Genomic DNA, 22,206 nt, shown 5'->3' with positions numbered 1-22,206 from the left:
ATTTTCTCGAACAATTGCAAACAATTTACATTGTAAATCAACTAGCGGAGAATGTAAATTTACTCAGATTTGAATTTTCAGTGGAAAGATTTCTACGAAATGTCGTTTTTTTATTCTAAACTGCATCACTTGAAGAATAATGGCGACGGTTGGTGATTAATACACCGTGGAACTACAAAACGAAGTTAATTCAGCAAACGAATTTCGATAAAACATTCTGCGACGTAAAATCTGAATGTAAATGTTATCTGAAGTCACCAAATCTTATATTTAATATAGAGTAAGTTCGTCCCTGCCTTTTCTCCCAATACCAGATGCAAAAACACAAGGTCGAAGATAGGCAAACATCAAAAATTCACGTTTACGAACTTCGAAAAATATTTAAGAATCTGTGGTAATTTAACACACAAAAAAAATTTTCATATATACACCCACATCTGTGTTTCCATGACAATTGAATATAATCTTATTCTAGAAGCAAACTGGGCGTTATTTTATATGATGATAATTACTGATTTTATATGTATTAAATCATACATAAAGTATCTCATCATAAAAATTTCGAAAGGAACATTTTGAGAACGTCTGTTCTATAACAACAATATCATTTCAATAGAAGTTCATATATATTTATTGAAACGATACTAGACTATTAATCTATAAAAAAGACGAATTATAAGTCTCATCTATTTGTGGTTAAGTAAGTACGTATATGTAATAATATATAAATCAAATATCTGAAATAGTGTAAAAAAAGAAAGTTTGTATTGATTGATTTGTTAAAATCATATGAATACTATAATATTTTTAAATTGATCTACTAAACAAGAAGTTAGAAAATATTTTCAATCAAAGTAGATGTATACGGAGACGATACTACCAATTACAATGTATAAAAAAGAAGAATTATAAATGATTCATCTACTTGTAGTGGTTAAATATATTGTACGTCTATGTTGTAATATGTAAATCAAATAAAATCTTGTGACAAAGCTTAACTCGATCTGCTGGTGGTCGAATTAACCAATCATGACAGTAACTAATGGCATAATCGATTATAATATCTGGCAGAAAAGTCATTTGTCGAAAAATTACATTTATATCGGTGTATTATAACGACTAATATGTTTAAGTTATTCGAATTTTACTATAAATTTTGATATAATCTAAAATAATTTTGTTATAATTCTTATTCCATTATTAAAATTTAAATATTAACACAAGTTGTTTTGTAAACACAAGTAATATTATTTGTTAAATGTCATTTTCACCCAGCAACATACACTGTTGCCAGTTGTCAACATATAAATAACTTATTATTTATCGTAAAGTAAATATAGTTATAAAGTTAATAAAATGTTATCTTTTATTTTCGTTAATAAATCCTTTTAAGAATTATCTAATTAATGAACTAATTAGCTTTAAACTAATAAAATTTGTCGTTCATAATAAAAATTTTCTTATAAAATATAAATTGAAAATACGTTAAATAGGGCATATGGTATGTCTACAAAGAGTAGCAGGTATTAAGGGCCACGTGTGCCTCATTAGTCGGCGTTTTGTACTCCAAAAAGGCAGAAGGTAAATGTGCATTGTGTATTGTTGTTATTTGATGCTTGCTTACTTCGACCTTGTGTGTTTGCATCTGGTATTCGATGTGGGAGAAAAGACAGGGTTGTACTTAAACTAAAGTATAACAAATTTACAATAATGTCAACTTATTAATTTTGTTTCGAGATTTATTTAATATGGCACTACACACGTATAATATACAAGGGTTTGTTGAAAAGCTTTCGATTATCAATATCAAATTTACGTAATTTATTTAAGCGATTAAAAGTCACTTATTTTTTTCAATAATATCAATGTTTCTTTAAAATTTTCCTTATCTTTTTAATAAAAAAAATTTAATGAAAACATTGATTGTATATAAAATTGATAATTTTATTTAGCAACAGTTATAGAAAACACGTCGTTGCGTTTTAATGCAAATATGGTGTTCGTATTGAAAAATAAAATTGTTATTATAACCGGGGGGGCGTCCGGAATTGGTTTAGCCATATGTAAAGTAATGTTAAGGAAAGGTGTTCAGGTAAAAATTCATGTTTTTCAAGCGGAAATAAAATTTTTAATACTTATTTCAATTTAAAAGTCGAAATGACATTATTTAATTCAATATACACAAAATAAAGTATAAAGATGTCATTTCCGTTGGTCGTTTCGTTGAAATTCAGAATATTTAGGTGTCGATTTTTTCAATTTTTCATCTTTCGATTACGTATTTTTTTTTAGTTTTCTAGTTTTTTAGTTTTCGCAAACTGGCTCCCATTTCCATAAAAGTCAATAGTTTTCTGACTTTGATCCACTTCAAAGTATTGGATTTACATAAAAGTCAACAGTTTTCTGACTTCATCCGCTTTAAATTGTTGGATTTACATAAAAGTCAACAGTTTTTTGAATTCGATCCACTTTAAAGTGTTGTATTTACATAAGAGTCAACAGTTTTCTGACATCTATCCACTTCAAAGTGTTTGATTTACATAAAAGTCAACAGTTTTTGGATTTCGATCCACTTCAAAGTGTTGGATTTACATAAAAGTAAATAGTTTTCTGACTTCTATTCACCTCAAAGTGTTTGATTTTCATGGATGTCAACAGTCTTTTTGTCTTTTCATTTTCCAGGGCGTTTGTTTGGCAGATATTAATATCGAACTTGGCGAAGAGGTTACACAAAATTTAAACATGGAATTCGGCGAAGGAAAAGTTATTTTCGTTAAAACTGATGTCGTGGATACAGACAGTTTCGAAAGTACGTAAATCCATAATCACATCCTTCCGAATTTGAAACATTTCAATATTTTTTTAGACGTTTTCAAAGTTACTCTCTCGAATTTTGGCAACATTGACATATTAATAAATAATGCCGGTATATTGAACGACAAAAATTGGTCTTTGGAAGTTGATATCAATCTGGTAAGTAACCTAAACATCAAAATCTTCTTCATATAAGATTATTGTTTAACAAACTGTCATTTTTTCGATAAATTCTAAATTCTTTCAATTTATTTTGTCCTACAAACCATTCCTCAATCGGTAAAACTTCCTGCGTCTTCTCCAGTTTATGGAGAAGATATTGAGACATATTCACAGCTGATTTCAGTCCTCAAGCACCGCATTTCATTAACCAATTGTCCAAAGAAAAAGTTCAAGACCAAAACTGAGCTGCATGTACTTGACACGAGAAGTGAATGACTTGTACTGTAAAGTCTGAAGGCTGTACTGGGAAGAGCTTCCGCCCAGATACAGTACAGCCTGCAGATTACTTTGGATATAAGAAAAACTGTCTAAAAAAACGCGTTCCTTTTGCAGAAAGGAATGTTGAACGGCATGATCTTGGGTTTGGATAAATACTTAAGATTGTGTAAACAAGATGAAGAAGCTGTAATATTAAACACGTCTTCTATTTTTGGTACCATGTGCGTTCCTTTCGTCCCCGTGTACGCGTCTACTAAACACGCGGTGATGGGATTGACGCGTTGTTGGGGTCACCCTGTACATTATAACAGATCCAAAGTAAGGGTAGTCGCCGTTTGTCCTGGACTTACAGAAACGCGAATTTTATCTAAGGGATCGCAAGATATATCATTGGATTTAGGTCTTGATGAAGAATATGAAGTCGGTGATGGTTTTAAGAAACTTAAAATACAAAGGTAAATTTGATTAGTTTTGTTTCGTATTTTTGTTCATCGTGGTTTTTCAGTGCTGAATTTGTTGGTGAAGAAGCTGTTAAAGTTGTAGAAAAAGCGCCTAATGGTACGTTTTGGGTAATAGAAAACTCCGAACCGACTTACCAATATTTTTTTTCCGAAAAAAACGATTTTAAAAACTTCACTTTGGAATGATACTTTTTTGCTAATGATTTATAACAGTTGATAGTATCATGTTCCAAACTGCATTAATTGCTCAAAGTTGTATTTTCTTGTCATTTGGTTCATTACAGTACTTAGTATCTAATTAAAAAAAATTTTAATCTGAAAAACTGCATTAATTACCTGAAATTGTGTTTTTTTGTTATTTGTTCCATTACAGTCCATAGTATCATCCTCCAAACAAACTTTCTAGTAAAAAATGACCTCTTATTGCCAATTGGTTTATTACAGTCGATAGTATTATGTTTCAAACCGCATTAAGTACTCGAACGTGTGTTTTTTTGTTATTTGGTTTATTATAATCCATAGTATCATGTCCAAACAAAGTTTTTAGTTAAAAATTATCTTTTATTAAGATCTGGTTTATTACAGTCGATAATATTATGTTCCAAACTCCATTAATTACCCAAACGTGTGTTTTTTTTGTTATTTGGTTCATTATAATCCATAGTATTATGTCCAAACAAAGTTTTCAGTTGAAAATAATCTTTTATTACGATCTGGTTTATTACAGTCGATAATATTATGTTCCAAATTGCATTAATTACCTGAACGTGTGTTTTTTTGTTATTTGGTTCATTATAATCTATAGTACTCGTATCATGACCAAACAAAGTTTTCGGTTAAAAATTTTCTTTTATTACGAATTGGTTTATTACAGTCGATAGTATTATGTTCCAAACTACATTAATTACCGGAAATTGTGTTTTTTTGTTATTTGGTCCATTACAGTCCATAGTATCATCCTCCAAACAAAGTTTTTAATCAAAAATTCCCTTTTATTCTTAATGGTTCATTACAGTTAATAATATCATGTTCCAAACTGCATTAACTGCTCAAAGTTGTATTTTCTTGTCATTTGGTTCATTACAGTACATAGTATCCTGTCCAAAAAAAAATTATTATCAGAAATTACCTTTTATTGCTGATTGAATTATTATTATGTTCTTAACTGCGTTAAGTACCCGAAATTGTGTTTTTTTGTTATTTGGTTCATCCTAGTCCATGGTATCATGCTCCAAACAAAGTTTTCAGTTGAAAATTATCTTTTATTACGAATTGGTTTATTAAAATCAATAGTATTATGTTCCAAACCGCATTAATTTTTCTTGCGATGTCAATATCATTGTCAATTTCGTATGTAGTATACAAAATCAAATAAATCTCTATTAACTTTTATGGAATTAAGTTTTCTAAAACAAACATGGATGAAGCCTTGACTTTGAACTTTCTTTGTACGTCTTGTCTGCGGTTGATCCATTCTACTTTCTGTAATAATTTCTCTTCCGGCGAGCTTGAACGTTTCGTTATAATCGTGTAGGTGGGCAGTACCACATACCAATCCGCCAAAACGAGTATCGATACAGGGTGGACTTCAATTTTATGAAATATTTTTTATTTAAAGATCGAGATTTCTATTTTTGAAAACATACATACATAAAAATCATACACACTTGCACGTCGTTGTTACCAAAACCAAAATTTCAATACACAAAGGTACTCGCGAGAGTGTGGATTGCACTTAGTTCTTTAGAGGACTTCGACGAAACGTTTAAAGAAGTAACGAATGAAAAATCCCAGAACACAATCAAATATTCATCCAGAACTATATTAAACGTATTCTAGTCCCAAAAATTCCTAGTTTGAGGCCAAAGTACACTTAAAAGTGCGATTGGAAGTTGTAAAAACGAATTTCGAATAAAATTTATTGTACTACGAAGAAAAAGCTTCCACGTGTAGTTCTAGAGTTCATCATTATCAAATTGTTTCGAAAAATGTCTCAATTTGATTTACGCGCTGTTAGAAAATGTTTATACCGGGGGTTTAAAAGAAAAAAACTTATAGTACAGACAAACATTTTCAAAACGAGTGTTCTAAGGAACGTACGTGAATATTTAAACATGAAAAACGTCGAGTAGAAAGTTATTTCTATGTTAAGATATGACCTCATTGAAGGCAAAGACATTGAGAAATTTGTTAAGGAAAAACCTTAAGATCCGAAGTACTTACTCATACTTTGATGGTTGCCATCGCTAAATTTCCGTAATTGCTTTTATTTTCTCAACTACCAAAGCTATTCATATCACCCCTAATCTTTAAGTTTCACTTGCAGAAGGGAGTTTTTCATCAGACAAAGAAATAGATTTATTTTCGATAGTATCATGTTCCAAACTGCATTAATTACCGGAAATTGTGTTTTTTTGTTATTTGGTTCATTATAGTCCATAGTATGATCCTCCAAATAAACTTTTTAGTCAAAAATGATCTTTTATTACGAATTGGTTCATTACAGTCGATAATATTATTTTTCAAACCGCATTAAGTACCGGAAACTGTTTTTTTTGTCATTTGGATCATTACAGTACATAGTACCTTGTTCCAAAAAAAATTTTTTAATTAGAAATTCCCTTTTATTGTCGTTTGGATTATTATTATGTTCCAAACTGCATTAACTGCTCAAAGTTGTATTTTATTGCCACTTGGTTCATTACAATACATAGTAACATGGTTCAAACAAAATTTTAAGTCGAAATTCATCTTTCATTGTCAATTGGTTAATTACAATCATACAAAATTGTGTTTTATTCTCATTTGGTCCATTACAATCTATAGTATCATCTTATAAACACGTAATTTTATGAAGTATTAATGTTGTCATGACTAACAGTGAAATACCCTCGACAAATCAAATATACCGAGTCATAAAATGGACGTGGTGACACGCGTGAACGTTTTTTTTTTCGATTTATTTCACACTTTGTTGATAAATTTTTAACCTAAATTTCGAATCCGTCGGAATTCTAAATTGAAATAACAACAAATATAAAAAATTATTTCTATGGTATCTTTCAAACGTCATATGCGAATCACGTGACTAACTAAAAAAAACGTATCTTTTGCCAAAAATCATCTTCATTTTTTATAACTAATAGAAACGTCAAGAAATTTGACACATAGTCTTTTGAAAGTTGGTACTTCATATGGATTTGACATAGACAGCGTCATCTGTCAATCATACGATTTATTATATATACTATAATCGTCAATTCTATTTAAAAGTCTCTACCTTAAATATCGAAACTTCGCTACATTCGTTAAATACAAACATAACCTCAATTAACTAATAATTGATTCTTTTTTTATATTTTTATTTTGATACATCAGCTTCAAACTGATATACGATGTATAAGAGAAACCTTGAAATGTGGTTACCGATGACTTAAATTAATTACACTTCTCAGAAATTATATAGTAGCAGTTTTGTTAAATGAAATCTGATACGATCTCGTTGATTACCATATTTCATCAATTTTATAAATAATGAATTTATTGTTTGCTAAATATATGAACTAAACGTTACAAAAAATAATAACAAACACAGTTTTATAAACTCAATCATTTACGTGTACAAGGTTCGTCCATAAGTATTATACAACTTACATCCAATTTACCATAATTCTGTTGGTTTTGAAAACCTCTGGGTCTTAAGGTTAGTTCATATCACCTCCAGAGGACTATATCCTGAATATAACGTGGAGCTTAAGCTTAACTTTATTTAAACGAAATAACCAACTGCCCTACATAAAACAAACCTTGTACATTCTTAGAACTATAAACTTCACCCGGGGATATGGGCGGAAGATCCCAAAGAGTGCACAACCGAAAAAAAAAATAATTTTTGGAAATAAGACTAAATACCAATGATTTAACATCACGTACTATATGGAGTTTAAGATTCTGGGCCTGGAATTTGAAAAGTGGTAAAGGGGTAGGAGCGTAAGCAATCATCGAGATTAGAGATGCGGAAATGCTAAAAACGCCCGATATTTACGTAGAGTTGTTAATTTAGTTTAAAAAAATGTAGATCGTGATTTTGGAAGACTTATTTGTTTACAAAAATAAAATTTCCGTCCTCAAAGTGGTTTCTCAAGATTTTTTCTCCCAGAGAGTCCAATTTGGGAAACAATACTCTAAATTTTGTAACTTCATTTTCAATCCAAACAGCAGTAGAAAATTCTAAATATTATTATACAATAAAACCATAGATAAATGCAAGGTCGATGTCAAGGTGATTAGATAAAGTTTTTCTATCAATTTTTTATGAAAACAAAGACTAATTACGTTTTTTTCGTATTATGTAAAACCATGTAATTAAACAAAAATGATTAATAGATACTGTATTTTTCCTCAATTCCAACCCAGTAGATTCACAAACATTTACGTATTTGAAATGCATCCTATGAAGGTACTAATTTGTATTCAACCGAGAATCGAAAATTAATCTACAGTTAGAAATCGAATTCGTGTCAATGAACTTTTAATTTCATCAATCTACGTAGATAAAACAAAATCAAAATTTGTTCTTCATTAAAATGTTTTGCCAAATACACTCAAATTAGTAAATAACCGAAGGGATGGGCGTAGTTAGATCATTAAGTAAAATGTCTTGTAACAAATAAGAAAAAAGCACTGAACCATGGATATAAACAAAGTGTAGTTTGTTGTTTTCCTAGGCGTGGATCAAACTGTTTCTTAACAAATAGATATTGAAACCAGTCTAGACATATGGCATAAAATTTTGAAACTGTGCAAGCTCTATGACCCAGAAAAATTAATCACATTAAAAAAATTATAGGTTAAATTAAGGACGATCTAAAAGATTGTTCTGAGGTAATTTTTTTGTAAAATCAAAAGAAAAAAAGTTATAGAGCCAAAAAGGAAATGTTCGACTAAATTTTTACACTTTTTATATCATAACTTTTTAAATTTACACTTTTTATATCATAACTTTTTAAATTTACGACAAAAATTCATATGAACATAATTGTAGGCAATGCGATTTGCCACAAATTCTGATTTCACAAAATTTTCATACGATGAATAGTTCGCGAGATGTAGGGTGTTTGCACCCCACGAGATCCTTGCTTTTTACGTACATTAGTTCGATCTATTTCTATTTCCACTTCAAATATTTCTGGCATGAAGGAAGCGCCGTTCCACATCGATGAATCAATTGTAACTAGACGAACATGTCGTTCAGTTAATTTCGTAATTAAATAAACCAGCGGAACCATTTTAATAGCAGAGCAATGACATCGGAAATTTCGTAATTTTTTTCAATTAAAAAATGTTTAATGCTCAAAAAATCTGATGAACTGTTCAATTAATATCGTATCGTATCCTGTATCGTAAAACATCGACCAAGTAAATATTTCTTTAGGTCGAAAGACAACACATAACCAAATCAGGCGTATATGATGGATGTTTGAATCAATTTGAATAAATAGCTTCATCATTTACCATTAACACCTGGATACTAGGATAATTTCGAGTCCTTCAGAGTCCTTATATTCGAGTTAAACTATAATACAATGAGTCCACAACGAATTGTATGGAGGATTTGAGGCGTAGCGCCGGTTAAAGAGGGTTACTGGTTGCTGTCTCAATTTTTGTGATGAATGAATCAAAATTAGCTGAAAACCACACATGTAACGGTGGTATTTATCCGGGGGACGCGTCTGAAGTGGCTGGGATACGTGGAGAACATATCTTCTGATCTATAGCCGCTCCAAGCCACGTATGGAGTACCTGAAGGACGGCATCTGAGAGGAAGACCGTGGATTAGCTGGTTGGAGGCATATCTGAACCAGCTGGGGATTCGACGTTGGAAGTACCATCCTCAGGACAGAAATGATTGACAATTGATTGTTAAGAACACCCGTAGCGTCGAAAAAAGAAGAAGAAAGTGACATAAAGACCAAGTTTTCGACGACCACTGGTTGCTGTATCAATTTTTGTGATGAATGAATCAAAATTAGTTAAAAAACTTACATTTAATGGTGGTATTTATCAGGGAGACGCGTCTGGGGTGGCTGGTACACATGGAGAAGATGCCTTCTAATCAATACCCGTATCAAGCCACGTATGGAGTAATTGGAGGACGGCGTCTTAGAGGAAGACCGTGGATTCACTGGTTGGAGGCATATCTGATCCAGCTGGGGGTTCGACGATGGAGGTACCATTCTCAGAACAGAAATGATTGACAGTTGATTGTTGAGAAGACCTGTAGTGTCGAAACAAGAAGAAGAAAGTGACATAAAGACCTTTGGTTGTTGAGGATGATCCAGGATGGTACAGAATATTTCAAATTACAAGTTTAACTTGAGACACCGAAGATTTTATAACTTATTTAAATAAAAGAGTATCAAAAGGTGGAAAATCATAAAAATAAACGGAAAAGAAATGAAAATATTTTCTTCGAAATTTAATTCTTTTCATATACCAAACTTCCTAAACAAAAGATTCGACTATTATTCAAAAAATAAAGAATACAAAGAGACCTAAAAACTAAATGCCTTTGTTAAAAGGCCTCAGACTGATTTATGTCTTCCTCGGCGGAGGATTTAATAGTCGAGACAAGAAAAAAATATATAACGCGTCTTCTTTTATACATCGAAATGTATAATCGGTAAATATCAAAAGGTTATGAAAGAATGTCGTAAATATGTAAATTACATACTAATTTCGAAATCCGGCAACAGCGTCGTCGTGATGCAATATCGTATGACGTAACTGTCGATTTCGTATAATGACGCACCAATTGACACCCCGTTGTTACTTTCGGATCATTTGCAAGGAATCTAATTTATCATATCGATAATTCAGGATATAGTTGACAGCTGATTTATACAGAAATCGCGGGGTGGTTTACCGACTAACGCGGAAATTCACAAAATCGATTTCCCTAACAGAAAATTCGTTTCAGCCAAACCATCGATCTCAAACTGTTATTTTATCGTATTTTGTTAATAATCCCACAATTTGGAATCGGATTTTTCTTCACCAGTACGATTCCAATCAATTCGTTTGAGAGCTAAACGCTTGGAGAGGGATGTGCAATGCTCGGTGATAAACTAGGAGCTCGTCGAATCTGGTTTCTCTCAAAATAACCTTCAACTGAAGACATCCTTGACTAAAAAGACATTTTTTTATAGTCCGGGAACAGGAAATAATCTGAGGGGACTAAATCTGACGAATAGGGGTAGCAACTCTAGATCATTAATTTTATCAACTGGGGGATTGTTTCGATGACAAAACATTTTTTGCGATCGATTTTGCTTTGATTTGTTCGCATGATATTCGTCGTGAGGCCAAATACTTTTGGAACCATCCTCGTATATGATTAATGATGTATGATATCGATACTAACTTTAAATTATATTCTGTATTACTAAAAATAATAAACAGACATAAAAAATGATAAAATTTTTACTTTTTAAACGTTTTTGTTGATAGATTTTTGAATCGTTTTTTTCGTAAACTTGTCAACAATGTATTGACAATTTCATCAAATGTTTCAACACCCACACTAAATTCTTCATTTTCAATGGAAAATATTTAGTAACTGATGAATTATTCATTCAAATATTTTTTTTCAATTAATTTCGTCCCACAACCTCAGATATATTTCTAAATTTATATGATTACCCCGACTTATAGACTATTAAATCCAGAATTTAATATCATTTCCATCTATGATAAAAAAATCTCAAAAAAACAACATCACTAATAATATGAAGATTTTTCGGATTTTGTATGTACCTCGTATATCAACCATCATCAACTAGCTAAACACAGTGTCTCGAGATGGCGCTTCACCACCAAAAGTCGAATCGAGTTAATCGACGATCTGCAGGTGATTTAATCCACGTCGAAAATTTTAAATAAAACATCTCGAACATCCCTCGTATAACAACAAGATATGTCTACGTCAACTATTAAAAACGTCAGATTTGAAATATTCAAATCAGCGTTGTCATATTTCTATCGAATTATAAAAATTTTGTAAACTTCAAGCAAACATTTAATGTGATATAACTTTTTCCAAGAGCGAAATTTTAAATTATTAATTGTATTGAATAATCTCATTTTATTTAAGATTAGATCGTAAAATATTTAATTAGTGCACGCCACTGATATCCACAATCTACCGCCTATATTACAAAGGGAAAACAACTTAATGGCAACAATGTGCACTGGTGCCAACTTAATATCCATATTCTAAACTTCTAAGCACGTTATAAGTTATGTCATGTATATATTTATGTAAGTAAAACTCACTTGAAGAATGTCACGAATATTTTTATTAAAGAATTCATTTAATTTACCAAAAGTAAAGATTTACTTTATAAAAAACAATCCGTTATAAAAAAAATACAAAAGTCGTCTGCGAAAAACTTCAATCGACCACGTACTATCTCAGTGTGTGTGTGTGTGTGGAGGAATGCGATGTGAAGAGATTAAGATCTTCTTTTTCTTCGGCCGTTATTTACATAACAAGAAAGATCGTGAGGTTTTAAGTAAGTTTATAAATGATTTTTTTATTAGTAAATAGTAATTATTCATATTGATTTGTTTGATATACTTCAAACAACAAATATAAAACGTCATATTTTAATTTTTGCTCTCAAACTTAAACTACAATACGCGTAGGAATTTACGTCTTCTACTTTTCGAGTGTTAGACAGTTTGCTTTAAGCTGGTACTACACGATGCGTCTAAAGCTTGTACCACACATCACATGTCATCACATTTTGTCATAATTTGATAGATAAACTATTATTTTTTTATAAGATCATTAAATAAATAATTTTTTTCTCATGTAAATGTAAAGATATTTTTAATAGTAGTGACCCTCGTCTAACCAATCCCCTAATCAAAATAAAAATTTAAAACGACGTTAATAGTATTAAAGAAAGAAAAAAAAACAGATGGTCGTTTATAAAAAGCGAGCAGATAGTGTTAGTACTTGATTAGACATCAAAAAGTTTTTTTTCGTTATTGTGGGGGTGAATCATCACCACACCTTTTTTATTCTAGGGTGACGAATATGATATTTACGTAGTGAGTAATAAATTTTTTACTATACAAGGTAACCAACTAATGTTATGGGAATCGTCCTAGATATATTAAAGCCTTATTACAAGGTTTAGTATGTCGTAAACAACAACAACACGGTCACCATTACTTTTAGAAATTATGTACCAAACGACATTTTATTGCTATTTTAACAAATGCGTTGTTTCTTCTTTTTTTTATGTTGACATATATTATAAGAAATTAGACGTCAAATGTCAAATTTCATCATAACTTTTTCCATGTACAACGTTGGTAAATTATTATTAGTGTCTTTTCAAAAGTTTCGTAAGCTTCCAAACTTCGATTTAAGACAATCATTAAACTGTTTCATACACAAAATAAATATGTCGTAATAGAGTAAAAGTAAATGCGGTTTTTCGAGATTATTTACTTTGTGGCCATTAAAAGATTTCTAAAGTTTTAGAAACTTGGTGAACGTTACGAAAATTTAGTGTAAGTAAAGTCCATTCATCAGTTAAAAGTTTCATTCGATCGTTTTTTATCCACTTATTCGATTGTCTAACACAAACTAAGTGAGAATCTCTTGACGCATGCGCAAATATATTTAATATCAACGAAACGTTGTTGCCAACTTTTAATTAACTATATAAAACAGTCATACGAAATTACGATTTCTTTTTATGTTTCAATAAAACAAAATGTCGGGAAATTCGAAATTTTTCGCTTTGGGACGATGGTATTGTGGTGTTTCCGTTATACGCTTTGTTTTCGTTTCGAATAATAACGAGGGGAATTGTTCCAATTTCAGAATTAAATGTTAAGACATCTTGTAAAAATTGCAATTTGTGAGATAGTTGAAATTCCGTGCGATATTGCGAGGATAAACGTGTAATTTACCATGGGATGTAGAAAACAATTAATGGAGGTCATTATATTTAATAAAGAGCAATTTTTACACCCATCGTTTAAACCAACGCCGATAATGGTCACGATTTTTCAGTAATGGTTCAAATTAAATTGCATCAATTTTATTACAGATGGTCAGGAGGGGACCGGCCAATTTTACCATAAAAGTTATAAATAAAAATTTTAAATATAGATATTACAGTGTACATAGTTTGTCACCATCCCATAACAAAAAAGTTGTTTCATAGAAACATGTGAACATCGCGGTGTTGCCAGATGTAATTTACTTCTGGTAATAAAGGAATTTGATTACTTGCTCCACGAATTTTGTTTGTCAGACTTTCCATGTTACATAACGTAATTTTTTTCTAAAAAAGGGCAATTCCCTTAGTCGATTGGAATTACGATATTGTCAGATGTCATTTTACACCATTTCTAAGAAAATTTTACTTGAAAACGATTTAAAAACACACTTCATTTGCAATGTTGCCAAAGTTTTCTTTAATTATGAGGAAATTAATCGTTTCCCAATAACATACAATGATTGCGGAGTTGCCAAACTAAATTTCATACCATATAAAAAGATACCACGATTTAGATACTTCATGAAAATTTAGTAAACTCACAGTGTTGCCAAACGCAGTTTTTATGAGGGAATTAATCGTCTCCCAAGAATATAGAATGATTGCGGCTTGCCAAACTAAATCTCATATCATATTGAACAAATTTTACGATTTAGTTACTCCAGGATAATGTAGGAAACCCACAGAGTTGCTAACGCAACTGTTTAGATACTTTACGAAAATGTAGGAAAGTCACAGTGTAGCCAAAAATAGTTTTTCCTCAATTATGAAGAAATTTGTCTTTTCTTACGAGCATACTACGACTGCGGTGTTGCCAAACGCAGTTTTTCATCAATTATGAAGAAATTATTCGTTTCCCAAGAACATACAATGAATGAGATGTTGTTTAGTTGTATTACTGGAATACATAGAAATATTTAAAACATTTTATTAATAATTGCGCTGTTGTCAAACATAATTTTATATCAGCTGTTAAGAAACGAGAAATTTCGTATTTTACTTGAATCCGGGATAAATTACCCACAAATGATGCGTATACGTATGATACGTATTTTTTCTACAATATTTACACATTTGATTAATGTTAACATATAAAAATTGCAATATTTAAAACTCAATCACTAGTTTGTAATATAGAGATTGCGACGTTGTCAAATACACTATTTGTCTTTGATTTAGGGAAATTTAACATAATAATTAAAAATCTTGCTGATTAAGTTGAAATTTTTAAATTTAGCTAAATTCGATTCTGTATTATCGACGACGATCAATCATTTAGGACAGTTTTAACCAGATAATTAGGATTTATCTTCGCCATCGGCCCACACGTGACTTGTTGAAAATTTCTTTTGATTTTTCAATTAAATTTGATCAAAACCGACACAGAAATAATTGCGAAATGATTGATGATATCCGGATCATGATCGCGAAATTTACTTAACGAAATGATTAGATGTAATAATTTTCGTTCAAATTATAACAAAATAAATACTTTAATAAGTAAAAATTAACAATAATCATAAATTAATTGAAGACCCATCTCGAAATCCAGTTGAAAGGGCATCCATTAGTTGGACAAACAAAAAATAAAAAAAAAAAATAAGAATTCAATCGCATAATCAATTCAAAATATTGAACTGATCACTGGTTATGGTATTATTGGTAGAAAACTTCGAAAAATGGGTCATCAAAAGGTCATTCCTTACTCCAGGTTGTTTCTCGAATATGTTGTCTTCATTTCGATTCTTCCAAGTTGTTCAACGTTAGTTAGTTAGTTTTTATGCATCTAGTAGCTAGCAAGGTATAATATTTTGATTTAGTCTATTTGAAGCGACTATTTTTCTTTCTCGTTAAACTAAAAGACTATTTAAAGCTTTGGAGTCTTAACCAAGGGGGAAAAACTACTTTCAAACTATTCCACAAGATACAAAATGATTACAACGTTGATTTTATAAATAATATATCAAACCAGCCACTAAAAATCAAAAATGGAAGAAGATTTTAACCAGAAGATCATTCACCAATAGTTCCTGACACAATTTAGTGACAATTCACTTATAGAATGGATCGCAAGATGTTAACAAAAGAAAAAATTCCTTATTTCTACGGAACTTGATGCTTAAAAAACCAAAATAAGATTTTTCGTTGTTTGTTCCTATAATTTCATTAATATTTTTGTCAGTATTAAAACCAAATCGTGTCACACAGTGTAAACACCTCATCTGTTTTTTTTTGTCTAATATTGTCGTCAAATTAATTGAATTTCCACTGGGACAAGAAATTTTCACGAAAATTAAATGTTTTTATAATAGAATTATCGTTTTCGTTATCATCTTTATCAGTATATCAATTTTGGTATTAAACGAATAATTTTAAATAAAAACCTAAAGGAATTATAACAAAAATTGATATAAACTAACCTAGAATGTTAAACGTTCGCAAAAAGTACTTAGACCCTGTATAACAAAATACATCTATTTAGGATATATTTCAAGTTTGAGGACCCCAAGTTGTTTAATATTAGTTTGGCAGCTATAAATTTGATTGAGTTTGATTAGCAGTGTTTCGACGAGACTGTTCGATTTGCGAAGACCAGCAGCGCAGTGGTCGATCAAACGAGGTTACTACTCCAGAAATGTTGAGGATAATCCATCGAAATGATCGTCAACTGAAAATGCATCAACTAGAAGACATGATAAAGCTTTTCGCGAGGTTGGTACTGCTTTTGCTCACAAGGGAACAAAAACAAACGTCGTGGAGATCAAATCAATGGATTGAAAAGAGAAAACCGCTTCTAAAGGAGTTAAAAAATGTTGTTCCATCAAAATAAACCCCTAGTTAACACAACTGTAATTACAGGGGTAAAAATCAATGATCTAGAGTTTGAATTGCCATCCTATACGACAGATTTAGTCCAATCAGATTATTTCTTGTTACCAGATTTGAAATAATGAATATCGGTGGTTGAAGATTTTGGATATTTTGACGAACTTGACGATTTTTATTATAAAAATTTATTGAAAATCGCTAGGAAAATTGTATGGGGTTAAAAGTAGATTGAAATATTTTTTTTCAAAATTTTTGTGTTTTCTTTGTTGGTTCAAGTACAACGGTAATTTTCTCTTTAAGATTTGTTTTTCGAAAAATATAATTAGTTTAAAAAATGATTTCGAAATATCGATTGTTTTAACTGAAAATCTTATTAAAAAATTCGTATTTAATTATTTAATTACGTCTTACCTTCAATAACAAATGTATTGGAGGACTAATCGGAGGAGTTTTTTTCTTCTCTTGGTGGCACAAACAAGATTTTATCCACGGCATTTTATTATTTATATAATAATATTAAATAGAACGTCAAGACATTAGTATCAAATATAAATGAAAAATAATTAAAAATGAAGATGAATTGATGTCGTTTATTTGAAAAATCGAAACACGTGATTATATATTAAAATTAGTAGACGAACCGACATCATTGTTTAGCTTCAGCTTTATCGGTGGCCCCAGCGCGACTGAGCAACGGCCGATTCGATGCCTTCGGAATAGTCAAAAGCTCGCAGCGATCCGGAAGCTTCGAAACGTATTTCAGGGCCCCGGTTCGAATACGAGGTGGAAATATTGCACTAGATGCACATCTCGATCGAATTCCCAAACAACTAAATATATATTAACGTCCAAAGCTTTCGAATTTTAATCGTGGACAGTTTTTTTTTCGTATGTCAAGCGTAAACCTTTTAAATCTCGTTATACATATCTAAAATATTTTTAAAACTAACACTAAATACATTGAAATATGCACTAACTTTCACTATACTATATGTATGACGTCAAATTATTTCGACGAGACTGAAGACTGTTTACACCACCACCACACCGACACTCATAATTACAGTATTTGACGAGCGTTTCGACGAGACTGAAGACTGTTTACACTACCAATACAACAACACTCATGGTTACAGTGTATGGCGCGTGTTTCTATAACCAAATTATCGTCTTCAGAGTCTAAAAGTGAACTAAGTTTACGATCTAACACACGCGAAAATCCGCCATTTCATGCTGAAATGTGTGTGTTTTGTGTGCAGGAACGCTTTAATGTTCAACTAAGTTGAAATTTCTGGAACCGTTGGCGATATTCATACTGTATACAGTGATAGTGTAGTGGTGGTGTAAACAGTCTTAAGTCTCGTCGAAACGCGCCTCGAATAGTATAATCGTGATTGTTGGTGTATTGGTGGTATAAACAGTCTTCAGTCTCGTCGAAACTCCCATCAGACAGTAAAATCGTGAGTTTTAGTGTATTGGTGGAGTAAACAATCTTCATTCTCGTTGAAACGCGCGTCAAACAATATAATCGTGATTGTTGGTGTATTGGTGATGTAAACAGTCTTCAGTCTCGTCGAAACGCGCTTCAGACAATATAATCTGATTGTTAGTGTATTGGTGGTATAAACAGTTTTCAGTATCGTCGAAACGCGCGTCAGACACTCTAATTTTGAGTATTGGTGTAAACAGTGTGTTCAGTATGAATTTCACTTATTCATATCCAATGGCGTTGTAGATAATTCAGATTTTAAGGTTCCTAAAACGCTTTAAACTATCAAACTTTCTTAGAAATATAAAATAAGGTACAACTTAATGTAAACACAGTTTAAAAAAAACAGTACAAAGAAATTGCTTTCGTATAACAAGCGCATTCACCAAATTTTAGCATAGATTTACATGGAAAAGTTCGTTTCGTTATTATTGAATGTCTACGTATTGAAGTATTTTAATTCATTTAGGATACAAAATCGTATTCTGATCGCTCCTACGATTATCCACATCATAATCACAGTTAGAAAAATTAAATGGAAAAGTTCGTTGTAATCAAACGAAGATAATTAGATTTTCCATAATTTTTCGGTCATTATAGATGAAATTGAAATGTCTTAAGATGTTTTTTCTTAATTAATACTAATTAGTGCAGTTGATTCGTTTTGTTTTGACGCTACGGTCTACTAGATCTCTGTGTGTGAGATTTTTTTTTCTCGGAATGAAGGTCGCAGCTTTACTAAAGATAAAAAAGGTCAAATTAGATCAGGATGAAAACGCCGCTTAGAAATTGTTTATTTATGTTTTCTTTTTATTGTTTTCTCTCGTATAAACCGGATAATTTTAAGAAATAAAACCGATATTATATTATATTCTCACGGAATTAATATATTGTACACACAATACGGCAAAAACCGTAAACGAATTATTATTTAGATACGTTAAAATCTACAGAAATCGGGATAAGTCAAGCAACTCTCATAAGTCCGGCAACGCTGTCGTAAATGATTAAAACAAAACACGTTCGTACTTCAGACAGTTGGGTCTGTGTCTATGTTTCAAAAATTCTTAAAAACGGGCTCTGTTGACGACGCGTCGCGTCTTGGATGATCGCTTGTAATTCACTCGTCAATAATTTTATATTCTCGCAGCTTAAAAGCTTTCTGAAGTACATTTCTATCAATAAAAACTTTGAAGTTGCAATTTATTTTTGATCTGCGTGAAATGTACGTCAAATGACACACGACTGTTTTTGACTGTTGAAAAACTTTTTTTGAAGCTGGATTATCCTTAACAAGCCCTTAAACTATGATTTTGATAATATATATAACCAGAAATTCCTAAAAACGGCTCTGTTGCCGACGCGTCTCATCCTGGACGGACGCTTAGAGTTCACTCGTCAAAAATTTTATATTCTCGAAGATTAAAAGCTCTCTAAAGTACATTTCTATCAATAAAAACGTTGACGTTACAAATTAATTTTGATCTGCGTGAACTGTACGTCAAATGACCCACGAATTCGATGTTTTTGACTGTTGAAAAATTTTTTTTTTAAATTGGATTATCTTGAACAAGCCCCGAAACTATGATTTTGATATTATATATAACCAGAAATTCCTAAAAACGGGCTCTGTTGACGACGCGTCGCATTCTTTACGATCAGTATCTGTAATTGCTAACGAAAATATGGAAATAATTGCGCTGGCGAGCATCCGAGCTTAGGATGATCCGAAATTCCAAAATTTCATTTTGCGATCGAATGAAACAACCTTAAAGATGAATTGATGTAACTTCTTGTAGTGGAAAGCATGTTTGTTCTGAGGAAACGTCTCAGAAATTCCTGAAAACGTCTTGCCGATGCGCCAAAAATATGGGAACAGTATTTAGGAATAAGTCAAAAAGTTCTCTTTTCATCGAAAAATCATGTAAGAAAACAGATTCATCATTTAATGACCTTAATAAACCTTATAATAAGGTCTAAATTACAACCCGTTGATAAAATGTTTCAAATATCAATTTGAGGGTTAACTTTACTCGACATTTTGAATATTTTAAAATTTTTGTATTTTTAAAATTAAAGAAGATATGGCGGTTCAAAGTTCATTTTCGATTATTAATTAATAATTCACTTTCGATGAATAAAATTAATGACGTTTTTATACCTTTCAACTATTCCAAAAAGTTAGGAGTTGGAATATTTCGATATATTATTAAATCCATTGTAATTTCCTAAAAAATTCTTGCACATTTTAGGGTTGGTTAACGTATTTATTGAAATTTTATATTACGAATTAAATATTTTGAATCCAGTACAAATTATCTTTTTTTATTATTGTTAATAGGTAGTAAAAAAACGTTTTTATTATTTTTTTATATATAATTTATAATCTGAGGGTTGATTTATAAGTGTTGAAACGTTTTAGCTAAAAATAAAATCATTTAAATAATAAGAATTTGATAAGACGTAATTTCAAGATATAAAAACATCATTCTATAAACTTATTTTAGAATTTACTCATTTTTAGGGATGATTTAAAGGTATAGGGTTGATTTAGAAGAAAATTATGACATATGTCACCCTTAAATAGGTATTTATAGAAATCATCTATCTCCAAAATGAACTTTCGTTATCTATTTGTCTATCTCGAAACTTATGTAACAACCCTCGTAATATTAACCTACGATATTTTCAATTTATTTTTCTTATGACCCACAGCGTATATTATCATTAAATTCTTGTTTTTTACAACGTATTCCGTCCAGATCGCTAATTTTCTACTATATATGTTTACCGGCCCCTGAGGAGTATCATCAACAGATCAGAAACGTACAATTTTATTTGTTACCGGACGGTGCTTAAGTGCACGGGATCGCTACCTTGAAAAATTATTTGTCTTAAGGACGTTTTATAAATTGCAAGGTAAACGGTTTTTACATTAGTTCCATTATCATATTAAAACTTTGAATTATAAATCTAATAATTAAATTTATGTATAATTGAAACAAATAAACTGTTCAAATAACCAATTGTGTATCTAGTTTCATCCAGTTTTTACGATTTGGCCTTTTACTGAGTAAGTAAAAATGACAGTTGACTTACGTCGAAATGACGGCCGTGGGGTAAACAAATATTTCTCTTGTACAAATTTTTTCTTTTCGATTGTTTTGTGTTTTATTTATTTGTTTAACGTCAAGAAGATTTCCAGATAAGTTAAAATAAAACTAATACAGACGTAATTAAATATTTTTGCAGTATTTTTAATTAATCTTTCAAGCAAATAAAAAATTTATAAAGTGATTACGCAGCTGGAATTATCGTTTAACTAAAACACATTTGCGAGAAGAAAATACGCATTTCATCAAGTAATTTATCTTTAAGAATCAATTTCGTACAAAAACTGTATAAAATAAGGTCTAAAATCCAATAAATAACTTTAGAAACTTATAACCAAACTTTTTGTTCACCCTACGGCGGATATTATTGATTTATTAGTTGATTTTGATAATAAGTTATATTGTTGAATACACTGCATAATAGGAAACTACGAGGAAGGTTCCAGAAGTACCTATTCTGACCTACAGATGGCGGGATTGGAGTTTGAAAACGTCTCCATGTTTAATATTTATTTCAATCATCAATAGTGAATTTGAATCAAAATTATATTCAATACTTTCATACAGAAAGCGTTCTTATTTTAAAATAACTTGAGATCGTAGGGATTCGATCTTATTGAAACTTCTATTTCAAGTGGTTTCAATTCGATTAATAACACTTAAACCAGACGGGATCTCAATTATAATAAATAAAAATAAAATTTGAAAGGGGAGGCTAAAAATAAACATAAGAGGTTCAAATCAAAATCATATTAATTTAATTTATATACGGTACAACCAAAATACTTGTTTCTTTATGTATAAAAAGTTTATTACATCAAAAACTATTATAGATATAAAAATATTTCTTACTGTATTCGATAGGTAAGAGATTGATCTTAATAAATGATAACATTTGGTTTCATCAAGTTTAAACTGGTAAAAAATATACGGGGTAAAAGTTGAAATAATAATAAATAGGACAAACGATATTGAAA

The 22,206-nt window shown here is 30.7% G+C and overlaps 2 protein-coding genes across 10 annotated transcripts in view; one reads left to right on the top strand and one right to left on the bottom strand.

The window, feature by feature from the left end:
* Positions 1-17,572, bottom strand: part of LOC130444519 (tensin-1) — a 112,572-nt gene extending 95,000 nt beyond the window's left edge. For 2 of the 8 annotated variants that reach the window (XM_056779680.1, XM_056779681.1), the window contains exon 1: positions 17,039-17,572. In XM_056779680.1, coding sequence (XP_056635658.1) covers positions 17,039-17,122 — 84 coding nt within the window. In that variant the 5' untranslated portion in view covers positions 17,123-17,572. The remainder of the gene's footprint in view (positions 1-17,038) is intronic. The other 6 variants (XM_056779682.1, XM_056779685.1, XM_056779692.1 and 3 more) reach the window with 4 other exon arrangements.
* On the top strand, positions 1,947-21,133 carry LOC130444520 (15-hydroxyprostaglandin dehydrogenase [NAD(+)]-like). 2 transcript variants are annotated; one of them, XM_056779701.1, is made up of 5 exons: positions 1,947-2,092; positions 2,683-2,809; positions 2,867-2,973; positions 3,370-3,710; positions 3,761-16,981. In XM_056779701.1, the coding sequence occupies exons 1-5, from the start codon at positions 1,994-1,996 to the stop codon at positions 3,900-3,902; spliced, it is 816 nt and encodes a 271-aa protein (XP_056635679.1). In that variant the 5' UTR covers positions 1,947-1,993; the 3' UTR covers positions 3,903-16,981. The 2 variants fall into 2 exon arrangements, with proteins under 2 accessions (XP_056635679.1, XP_056635680.1); XM_056779702.1 differs by lacking the exon at positions 3,761-16,981 and adding an exon at positions 20,879-21,133 and having other exon boundaries at positions 1,966-2,092.
* The last annotated feature ends 1,073 nt before the right edge of the window (positions 21,134-22,206 follow it).

This window comes from Diorhabda sublineata, chromosome 5 (assembly GCF_026230105.1).
Source record: "Diorhabda sublineata isolate icDioSubl1.1 chromosome 5, icDioSubl1.1, whole genome shotgun sequence".
Lineage (NCBI taxonomy): Eukaryota > Metazoa > Arthropoda > Insecta > Coleoptera > Chrysomelidae > Diorhabda > Diorhabda sublineata.
This window is presented reverse-complemented; position numbering and strand designations above follow the sequence as displayed.

Bases quoted from the DNA above. Each gene is read 5' to 3' on its own strand.
- LOC130444520 (XM_056779701.1), top strand. From the start codon at position 1,994: ATGGTGTTCGTATTGAAAAATAAAATTGTTATTATAACCGGGGGGGCG. The intron at 2,810-2,866 runs GTACGTAAATCC...ATATTTTTTTAG, and splicing joins GGATACAGACAGTTTCGAAA to ACGTTTTCAAAGTTACTCTC. The intron at 3,711-3,760 runs GTAAATTTGATT...GTGGTTTTTCAG, and splicing joins AAGAAACTTAAAATACAAAG to TGCTGAATTTGTTGGTGAAG.